General features: G+C 41.7%; 1 protein-coding gene across 1 annotated transcript in view; it reads left to right on the forward strand.

Annotated features, from left to right (window-relative positions):
* Nucleotides 1-6,285, forward strand: part of BST1 (bone marrow stromal cell antigen 1) — a 19,968-nt gene extending 13,683 nt beyond the window's left edge. The window contains exons 7-9 of the mRNA XM_010284878.1: nt 2,281-2,367; nt 2,886-2,945; nt 6,067-6,285. Coding sequence (XP_010283180.1) covers nt 2,281-2,367; nt 2,886-2,945; nt 6,067-6,181 — 262 coding nt within the window. The 3' untranslated portion in view covers nt 6,182-6,285. The remainder of the gene's footprint in view (nt 1-2,280; nt 2,368-2,885; nt 2,946-6,066) is intronic.
* The last annotated feature ends 5,313 nt before the right edge of the window (nt 6,286-11,598 follow it).

Below are 11,598 nucleotides of genomic sequence, written 5' to 3' on the forward strand. Positions count from 1 at the left end.
AAGCTCCTTGCCAAGGCAGGATCACCTAGGGCAGGTTGCACAGGAACGCATCCAGAAGGGTTTTGAAGGTCTCCAGAGATGGAGACCTCTTTAGGCAGCCTGTTCCAGTGCTCCGTCACCCTCACAGTACAGAAGTTTTTCCTCATGTTGAGGTGCAACTTCCTGTGCTGCAGTTTGTGCCCATTGCCCCTCGTCCTGTCACTAGGCACTACTGAAAAAAGACTGGTTCCATCCTCCTGACAGCCACCCTTCAGATATTTATAGACATTGATAAGGTCCCCTCTCAGCCTTCTCTTCTCCAGACTAAACAGCCCCAGGTCTCTCAGCCTTTCCTCATACAAGGAAAGATGTTGCAGTCCCTTAATCATCCTCGTAGTCCTCAGTTGGACTCTGTCCAAAAGTTCCCTGCCTCCCTTGAACTGGGGAGCCCAGAACTGGACTCAATACTCCAGATGAGGCCTCACCTGCGCAGAATGGAGGAGGAGGATAGCCCCTCTCGATCTGCTGGTCACACTCTTCTTAATGCACCCCAGGACACCATTGACCCTCTTGGGGGGGCACATTGCTGTCCCATGGATAACTTATTGTCTACCAGGACTCCAAGGTCCTTCTCCATGGAGCTGCTTTCCAGCAGGTCAGCCCCTAACCTGTAATGGTGCATGGGGTTGTTCCTCCCCAGGTGCAGAACTCTGCACTTGTTAAATTTCATGAGGTTCCCCTCCAAACCAACTCTCCAGTCTGTCCAGATCCCATTGAATGGCAGCACAGCCTCCTGGTGTATCAGCCACTCCTCCCAGTTTTGTATCATCAGCAAACTTGCTGAGAGTGAAGATGTTGAACAAAATCAGACCCAATACTGATCCCTGGGGAACACCACTAGCTGCAGGCCTCCAAGTGGACTCTGCGCCACTGACCACAACCCTTTGAGCTCTGTTGCTTAGCTAGTTCTTGATCCGTCATCACAGCACCTTGAATACTGTTTTTGAGGCCCTCACTACAGGAAGGATATTGTGGTGCTGGAGCGTGTCCAGAGAAGGGCAACGAAGCTGGTGAGGGGTCTGGAGAACAAGTCTTATGAGGAGCGGCTGAGGGAACTGGGGTTGTTTAGTCTGGAGAAGAGGAGACTGAGGGGAGACCTCATTGCTCTCTACAGCTACCTAAAAGGGGTTGTGGTGAGGTGGGTGTTGGTCTCTTCTCCCAAGTAACTAGCGATAGTATGAGAGGAATTGGCCTCAAGTTGCACCAGGGGAAGTTTAGATATTAGGAACAGATATTAGGAACAATTTCTTTACTGAGAGAGTGGTCAAACATTGGAACAGGCTGCCCAGGCAGGTGGTGGAGTCACCATCACTGGACATATTCAAAAAGGACATGAACGTGGCACTTCAGGGCATGGTTTAGTGGGCATGGTGGTGTTGGGTTGATGGTTGGACTTGATCTTAAAGGTCTTTTCCAACCTTAATGATTCTGTGAGCATACCCTTTCAGGGAAAAAAACCCAAACATACAGCTCACCTTTGCAAAAGTTGTTCTTACTACAAAGAAAAATTAAGACAAGCACTGAATGCTAATTTATCTTTCAGATAATGGATGTATGGGAATATATGTGTATTTTTATTAATTGCTTTTTACAATTATTTTGTTGGTCCCCATATGATTTCTTTAGAATCATGAGTATTTACTGACCAATACGTAAGTAGCACTGGCCTTAATACCTGATGTTGGTGCAAGTTTTAGAGGTCTCAGTAGGTTCTGCACTATGGTAAACTTCCTCTTGCTAATTGGACCACAAATTAAAAAATCAGTGCTAGACACAGAAGCTGTGTTTAGGATTGTTTGTGGTTTTTTATTTCTCCTTGTGTTTTTCTATCATTCTGTATTCAAGAAATTGGACAAGCTCCTAATTTATTATAACCAACGTTTTCTGTAAAGACAGTCCAAAGAATATTACAAATTAAACACTTTTTATTTTACAAAATCATTTAGCTCTTTTTCTGTTTGTCTAGTAAAATATTAAAGGTGGGAATATTGGTTAATAGACTCTGCAAATGCTACACTGGCTGAAGCTAATCTTCCAGGCTCTGTAAACTGAGTATAAAATGTTAAATGACTGTCAGCAAATGAAGCATTATAAATAGCAATGTACACCGGTTTTCTGTAGGGGTTAAGGAATATAGAAGAGGCAAGGTAATGGGGATTTACTTTACAAATTCCATCAAGTTCAGTGAAAGGAAATTAGCTAATAAAAGGCTTGCAATAATATTAAAATCCTTTCTCACAGAGATTCCTGTGGAACTCATACTGTAAAGATACTAGAAAACAGGCTGAAAACCCTTGGTTTTGATGTCACCTGCACTGACAATTACAAGTAAGTGAAAATCCTTCATTAATGTGGTGTATGTGCAGGAGAACTTCATCTGTTTTAAATGGTTTCTTACCTTCCAATACTTATGTGCCATTAATGTTGTATCTTCTGTAACAGACTAGTATGTTGGAGGAGTGATGTCACATTTTTCAGACTTAGCATTTTTCGGCCGTGAATTGAGCAAAACACTACACCATATTATGTAATTGTATAATTAAGTGGAACATTGTACTTACCCAATGTCAGACACAGAAGATGGCCTCATGTATTCTACTTCACAGTAAAACCTTTATTTGGATTGAAAATCTAAACCACAGTTAAAAACACTATTGAATGTCTGCAGAATTACTAGTTACTCCCAGTAGTATTCACAGCTCTAATTATTCATGGTAGATTGTAAGATAAATATAAATTAAGGAAAGTTTTAGACATGATAATACTGTTGGGTTCATTTTTTTTTTTCCGTTTGTTTACCTCAGTTTTCTGCCTGAAAGATGCTAAATAAAATTATGTCTTCACAGGTCTGTTATGTTCTTACTCTGCCTGGATTATCCTGATGATTCTAAGTGTACCCTTTCATCGTAAGTAAAAGAAGTTCAATCCATCCTCAGTGTCATTACAACCAAATAAATAATGCAGAAGGCAACAGTTCAACAGATTCTACCTCTATCATCTATTATGTATCACCCATATGCAATATAAAGTATTCTTGAATTTATTACTTAATGTGTATTGAGAAAGCCGTTTCTATCTACAAATTGTGCATACCTGTCTGTGAGCACTTGCTATTCAAAATTAGGTGTTCATCAGTTCTCATCGATCACACAGTCACACTGTATATCACTGATGGTATGAATGACGTTTGTGAATATCAATGTTTTGATGCAAAATCTATTACAAATTTGAAATTGCTTTCATTAATATTCTTCCTTGAATAATTAAATTGTAGATCAAATGGCAACAGGTCTAAAGGACATTTCTCCAGCTACTGGAACTTTCAGTTCCAAATTTTGAGAAAGTTTTTTATTAAGCTTCCATTTTATGTGCAAACCCGATTTCTAATTTTAATGTATTTACCTTGGACCAGTAGGTTATCTGCAGATTACATCCAAGATACAACTTTCTTAATTAGCAAGCATTGCTCCCAAACTAGATCTTAATAGTTTCCCTTCCTATCCATATTTTTCTTTAATATCTAGAGAGGATTACATTCATTTATGATATGTTTCAGTGAATTTACAGTAAAGATGACTGTTTTCAATTGTGATTAAGTTTCTTAATCTATATGCTGTTGCACCTATAGGGACACATTAAGGGACTTGAATGTCTGAATATGAAAACTTCCTCACAGTTTGGAAAGTTGCAGGATGCATAAAAGCTGTTCTCTCGTTATATTATTTTTGTGCATAATCCATACATTTGGCCACATCCTATCTCCTACTGTCCTTTCTGCCCAAATTGAAGCACCTGCAAATCTTCTGTACGTTAATACCTATGTAATACTGCAATGATAACTTCTGCTCTGAAAAACCCGATTTACTGTCCCTGATTACGGCAGCAGAGCGGCGCGACTCCTGCTTGCTTGCCTCTAGTTGTGTGGCAGTAGTGCTCCATGTGGTACAGAAAAGGAGTTGTGTACCACTTTCTGTAGCACATGTTCAATTTTTAATACAACCTTACAGAGAAAGTGGGTGTTCCCTCTTCCTGCTGGCCACTGAAATCTTTTACTCATCTTTTCTTGTGACAACATTTATTCTTACATCCAAATTATATCCCACCACGAACCTATAAATGTGTGATGAAAACAGTGGCATTTTCGATACCACTGATACCTCCAGACCCCTTCTAGGTAATAGATCATAGAACAGGCTTCCAGGCCTGTTAAGGCATTTGTTTGTTACTAGATACCACTTGCATGGTGGATGAAAATAGGGTTTCCCTGTTCTGCCAGTGAACGGTGAGGCTTTTGTTCTTGTGTCAAAGGAAAATACAGTTGTCTCATGCGAAATCACAGCTGTGAAAGTGGTCACAGTGCTAACAAACTGGAGGAAAAAAGCACTTTATAGGACTTAAAAGAAAATATTGTGAACTCTTAATGAAGATTTTTCTCTTCTCCCAGGTTTTAAACCATTTCCCTCAAAGTTTTGTGATGTGGGTACATTCCTCAGTTGAGGAAATCCAGATGAAAGGCATTTTGGAAACCATTAATGTCTTTTTCTTTCACCTAAGGGATGAGCATACCAGTTCTCCAGTATTACCACATAGTGCTTGCAGTATGTAAGCAGGGGAGCAGCCACCCCTTCCTTTCCATCCATGTCAGTACTTAAATTAACGTGATCATTATCATGTTCTAAGCACCAGTCTCATACTCTCCTGGGGTTACTACTAAGCAACTCAGCTGTTATCATCCTCCTTAGGAAAATTATCCTTGCTGCTTTCCTTCCTGGGCCTTCTATTCCCTCCTGTATGCATGGCAATGTAATAGCCTTGATCCACTTCATATCTATGCTATCCCTAATCAAGACAGATCTTCCCAATCTGAATGCTAACTATCACTGCCTCTCCCTGAAATTTAAGTAGCTAAAATACTTCAAGCCAATGAATACTTACACTTTTCCCCAAATTACTTACTTCTCTGCAATAGATAGTACCTCCACTGAAATTAGCTGCCCTTTTAGAAAGAGCCTTAAGCAAATGTTCATAAATTATTTGATGATTATCTTCTAGATCTATTTCCTCTGTGGATGGATCGCCGCTCTCTGATGGTCCATTAAGTGACATGGGAACAGTTTGGTCAGTAGTGGTATCGCTACCAAGAGCGTGTATCTGTTAAGAAAAGGCTTCCTTTGCTTGGTGTGTGCTCAGTGTACACGTGTTGCCTTTTCATACTTCCATAATAAATACTGAGACTAGGCATGGAGGCTCCATTGCATCCCTTTCACAATGGCTAATTGCTGTTACCAGACTGATAACTGGCTTCTCAGCCTCTAGAGAATAATGTCCCGAGCCCAAAAATATCTGAGTTGTGCAAGTGACTATTTTGTCACAATTCCCATTACATCAGCGGAGTAGGGCTGTGTCAAAGTAGCAGAGGGATGACCTAAAAGGTGCTATAATTTACTTGTGGCCTCTTGGGTAGTGGTTGTGCCCCTTAACTCCTCTCCAGATTTGAAATATGGTCCTGCTGAGTCAAAATTTAGACAGGCTTGTTGACACCCTGATGTTTGAAGAAAACGTGTAAGTAAAAAAATACCCACTAGGTGGCACAGGCGGTTTACAAACATAAGCTGAAAGGAAGCCAGATGCAACTATTAGTAGTGGTATTCATTACTTGCATTATTGCAATGTCAGAGAGACTTGGAAATGGATCTGGACACTGCTGTATCAAGTGCTGTAAAGCTATAGACCTCTAGGACCACTGGTCTCTAGAAAGAGCCCTATACAATCTCAAGCATAAGGCCGGAGGCAGTAAATGGATGTGGAGAGACAAGGATGCTGGTGTGTTTCCAGGGTTTTGCACGCAGATATCCTGTTTATAAAATCATGACAGCCGAAGAGAACCTGGTGGCGAGCTCTTACAAAGAAACTTCTAGCTTAGCACTTGGACTGCAAACTTCATCCTTGGCAACAAACCCCTGATATTTAAAAGAATGCTAACTCAGCTCTGTGCTGTGAACATCCTGTTTGTTTTCTTTTCTGTAGATCTGCACCAGCAGCACAAAGAGGACCTATATCTTCAGACAGAGGAGGCAGCTGGAACAAGCTCATGTTTGTTTCTTTTGTGGGCTTTTTGTTCAGATTTGCTTCAGTGTACTAAGTTAATCAACTGAATCCATATCCTCTGCTTGCCTTAGCTGGCTATAGATTTGGCTTTAACTAATTTCTAACTGCAATTTCACCCTAGTTCTGGGCCTGGGAAACCTGCATATTAAAACCCTGCATATTTCTATCTAGATACCAACTACTTTTAGTAAAAAAATTCTTCTACTGCTGCTAGAAAGCTCACCCTTGACTTCCTTTTCTTGGCAATCCCAAGCACAAATACAGGCTGGGTGGAGAATGGATTGAAAGCAGCCCTGCCAAGAAGGACTTGGGGGTGTTGGTTGATCAGAAGCTCAGCGTGACCCAGCAATGTGCACTTGCAGCTCAGAAAGCCAACCGTATCCTGGGCTGCATCAAAAGAAGTGTGGAGAGCTGGTCAAGGGAGGTGAGTCTGCCCTTCTACTCCACTCTGGTGAGACCCCGCCTGGGGTACTGCGTCCAGCTCTGGAGCCCTCAGCACAGGAAAGACATGGACCTGTTGGTGCGGGTCCAGAGGAGGGCGACCAAAATGATCTTTTCCACTGTCTCACCTATTGTGTCTTGTACCAGGTGAGCAATCTAAGCTCTCTCCCATCTGAACTCATATTTCCCCTTCCCAAAAAGGGATGGAACACCTCTCCTATGAGGACAGGCGAAGAGAGTTGGGGTTGTTCAGCCTGGAGAAGAGAAGGCTCTGGGGAGACCTTATTGCAGCCTTCCAGTACTTGAAGGGGGCCTACAAGAAAGCTGGAGAGGGGCTTTTTACAAGGGCATGTAGTGATAGGACCAGGGTAATGGTTTTAAACTGAAAGAGGGTAGATTTAGATTAGACAGAAGGAAGACATTTTTTACAATGAGGGTGGTGAGGCACTGGAACAAGTTGCCCAAAGAAGTTGTTGATGCCCCATGCCTGAAAGTGTTCAAGGCCAGGTTGGATGGGGCTTTGAGCAACCTGGTCTAGTGGAAGGTGTCCCTGCCCCTGGCAGGGGGGTTGGAACTAGATGGCCTTTAAAGGTCCCTTCCAACCCAAACTATACTATGATTCTATGAATAGAAGAAATCCATTGCTATTTCCTCTTATCTTTATTCTCCAGAATTAGACTGAGAATAATACTTCCTGTTCACATATTTCAGAAAGAAAATTAAAACTAGTCCTGTCATACATCTCCTTCACAGCTTACTTGTTCATAAAAACAATCCTAGCATTTGGGCCTTGGAAGCTAGGCGTTCAGTTACTGTTTTGGGAAGGGGAAATATGAAATCAGATGGGAGAGAGCTTAGATTGCTCACCTGGTACAAGACACAATAGGTGAGACAGTGGAAAAATTAAATTAATTTTCCTAAGTGGTCCAGTGCTTGGGCCAAACTTACCTGAAACTATCGTCCAGTGAGATTCTGGCTTGCATACTTGCATACAGTATTTTACCACATACTATCAATTGCTTCATCATCCACGGATGTTCTTCAGCTGTCTCTTTCCTGGCCACTGGATAGCAAATAGTCAGAAATATCAGGTCTAGAACGTTCCACATGTTTTCCACCATGATGTGATGGCTGATCACCATGATGTGATTTATGACATATCAAATTCAGATGAGAACCTGCCAAGTCATCTGCCTGCTTGCAGTGAACTCAGTTAGCATGCTTCAGAATATATTGAGGAGAGAACAGATGCCGTCTTGAAGGTCTCTTGAGTTACTTCTGTGATCTAAGTGTTCCAGCTAGATGCTTCTCTAAACCACCAAGACACCCAGCTGCCAACATCCTTTCATCCTTTACATCTTTTCAGTCATGTTGTATGTTTGAAAGATAAAATATCTAAAACATGTTGATGCTGCTTATTTGTCTGGCTTCCATTCCTATAACAATCTTTAACTTGATTTTAATGCAAATCCCTTTATACATACATAGCTGCATTTGCCTGTGTCACAGCTGGAGTTAGGCTCCAGCTTGAAGGATTTTTGTGTCTCAGACACTTGCAAAAGTACTGAAATTGGAAGTTACAGACCTTTGAAAATCTGGGCTGTGTTACGCCTCAAAATTTTTCCCTAACTATGCTGAAACATTAGTCCTTTGATTAGTTCCTTCAGCATCCTCTTCATTTTTATTGCTGTTTGATGCTGTCCTTTAACAGCAGCTGCCAGAATAATGAGAGGTATCTGTCTGTAACACAGACACGTCTCATAACTAAACACAAGCAATTTTGATCAGTCTTCTGCTTGTCCACAGCAGGTCACATCATGATACATTTGGGACCGCAGGCTGTAGGGACAGTGCAGCTGGGTGTCCAAGCCATCGTTCGGTCTAGTGTTGTCCTACCCACCGACCGGTATATTATAGTGTGTGCGGGATTCAGAGAGCAGCTGAATACCATTAACAAGCCGTATGCCTCTTAGGCAACTTCCATCCACAAGCCAAGCATCCCAGCTGGCCACCTTTTCCTTTCCAGTCTATGAAAGCTTTCCAGCCTCTGGATGCAATCCACTCCAGCGGTGCAGTCAGTGCTGGCCGTTACATATGATACCAAACACACTGTAGGAAGTGCTGAATAATTGTTTCGGAAAAAAAAAAAGCAAAATACAAAGTAGGATAGATATGACTCAAATAATTTGAGGTTGTTTATTGCATAACCTTATATCAAGAACAACACACTCATAAACCTCTTGCAGTGTTTTCTTATTTCTAATGTTCTTGCCACTTTTCCCGTTACTTCGACTCCGTAGCAAAGACAGCAGATTTTTTTCCAATATCTTTTGAGTAAAGTGTCTCAAGCTTGCTGGAAAGGTTGGGAAGATCCATAAAGATTTTTAGCTAACCAACTAATACAGCCGGGGGAAAAAAAAAAAAGGCGGCAAAGTTTTAGATACATAGGCTTCCTGAGATCTTAACGCCAGTACATTTCAAGCTGAGTGTGGATCAGTTGTCTGAGTTTAATATAATGGTTTTAATCTGTGCAAAAGAACAGTGTTACTGGCATCTTGGAAGCAGAGGGGCAGAAGAAATGTCAGCAAAGTGAGAAACAGCAAAGTCATTTGTTACTCCCGGGGTGGGGGGAGAGGCATGAACAAAAAATTGCAAGCAAGAGAATCCCTTACATCTCTCTCTTTATTTCTACATCTACAAAGTGTGTGAATGGTGCTATTTACACATATATTTTACACTTACGTGGTGAGAATCAGCTAGGTATGCCTGTGCTCTGCCTTGAGCACTCAGTAAATGCTCTGATTAGCAATGTCTCATGTAACAGCTGTGCCAAACTGGGAGAAACCTTAATGTCTAAAAGGCATCTGCCCTTCTCTGTAAACTCATGCAAACTTGGTAATGTTCAGCAGGGTGCTTCAAATATAGATGCAAAATGTTCCAATCATTCATACTTGTACTAGCAGTACTGCAAAAACAGCTGTCTCTGGACCTGAATTCAAGGGGGAAAATGTTTCATGTGAAAACCTTGTATGTGTCACTTCATTCTGAATCCAGTTGGATGCCACAGCCCTGTGTAGGTCTGTTAATACCCAACTACTCATGGCAAATGAAAGCATCAGGTACAGGAGCATTACAAGGTGCTCTGCATTTCTGCAGACAGACCTGTGGAAGCTACTGATACTAAGGTAGTATTTCCTGTCTTTGCCCATTCTGTAGACCTCTTAAGAACTCTAGTTACGTCACACTCTTCATTCCTATATAAAAATAAATATAATCTCCCCTTCTGCTAATGTGCTTTTTTTTTCCCCTGCCACATGTGTTCCAGCCGTTGTATCTGACAAAAGCCAAACTCTGGTTCAGAGTAAGTCCTTTTTTCCGCATGTATGTGCATGCACATATATACATCTGCTCATACCTCCTCTGTCTACTTTTAAATGCAAACTCTCGAGTGCTCTGGAGTAAGAAGTTATGAGAATGAAGGAAGGACAACTTGTTCACCTCTCTGCCCTTTTTAATACTGCTGGTGTTTATTTTTGTCACATTGGCCTTGATGTGATATTCAGCTGACATGACTCTGTTTCCGAACAGCAGTCTCAAATGTAGTGAAACTTGAACTGAAACCTCAAAAAGTTGCATAATACTTACTGTTCAAAGAAAGCTAACTCTTCTGATGGTTTTCTTTTCAACTGGATTAGCTAGAAATAATCCTGATGTATCCTGCTTCAACAATAGAGAGTGTAAAGTGGAAGAGTGCTTTTAGCAGAGCTGAGAAGTTTGGTTTAAAATAGCTGAGTATGGGGAGGCACAGTATCTTATTTTAGCCAAATGTTAGGGTGGCTCAAGCACTTTACAAGTGTTTTTCCAATTTTCAGGTTTCTCCTAATTCCAGCTTCTGCTCAGTCTAAATTTACTTGCCGTTTTATTTAGGAAGAGGTGAAGAATATAATCTGCTGGATTTTGTTTAAAATCTGCAGGTGTCTGATTTCCTACAGTTTCCTGCGAATTCCAACGGCAAGCTCAGGGGTGACCCCGTTCCCCCAGTGCAGCAGCAGCGCGGTGCAAGCGCAGGCTGGCAGCGAGAGGGGTGCAGGAAACTGGAGCCTGGGAACACGGCACATACGTCCTCTCACACCGTGCCAGAGTATCCAGCCTGCCTGGGCAGCCCCTCTTCGCCTACCTTCTCTCTTTCCTGCAGCCGCAGCAAAGGTGAACCCGATCTCACTTCAGATGAGTTACGTTGTATTTGTCGCAGAATCTGTGAGTGGAAAATTATGGTGTTGGAAGTTTTATAGAAGGAAAATGAAGGAGGAAATTATAATACCTGTTTCCTTTCAGTAGAAGGCAGTGAAGTAACTAGTCCTTTACTTGTGACCGTTTGACCAGGAATCGCTCTGCTCGATGTAAACAGTAAATGTAGTAAGTTCCCAAAGTGTAGGCAGAGGCGATCCTCCAAAACTGTATGTCTGGAGTAACTCGGGTTATACCATTAGTTACAATAACTAACAAAGAAATAGTATTTTTTTAATCCAGTAACTGTGTTTGCCTGGGCATGTCTTAGTGATCACACCTGATATGGTCTGGTATCAGGTGATATTGAGTGCTTGGATAAACAACGAACAAGGAATATGAAGTATTGCAGGCAGAAGCCGGAATGATAGGTCAAGTATTTGGCAAATGATGGACCACCAAACTGCAGCAAGACTTTTTTTCCCATTTGCAGCAGGTAAAGTCGAGAGAGCAGTGCTAAGAAGATGACAGGCATTCTATATGCTACACTAAATCAGGGTACAGGTTTGGAAAAGCTCCTAGGTCACACTGTGCCATTTTGAAGAGCAGCACGTCAAGAAGGAAATGAGCAGAAATAAGTATTCCGTGGAGGTTTTAGTCTTGCGATATCAAATCCTACATGTAGGGCATGCTGGCCTGTGTCATGCTTCATTCTTACTTTTCCCTTTGTTTTAATGAAAGGTGTCAGAAAATCTGGAGTTGGTATTTCCACAAAGCAGAATG

The sequence above is a fragment of the Phaethon lepturus genome, unplaced genomic scaffold (genome assembly GCF_000687285.1).
Source record: "Phaethon lepturus isolate BGI_N335 unplaced genomic scaffold, ASM68728v1 scaffold5974, whole genome shotgun sequence".
Lineage (NCBI taxonomy): Eukaryota > Metazoa > Chordata > Aves > Phaethontiformes > Phaethontidae > Phaethon > Phaethon lepturus.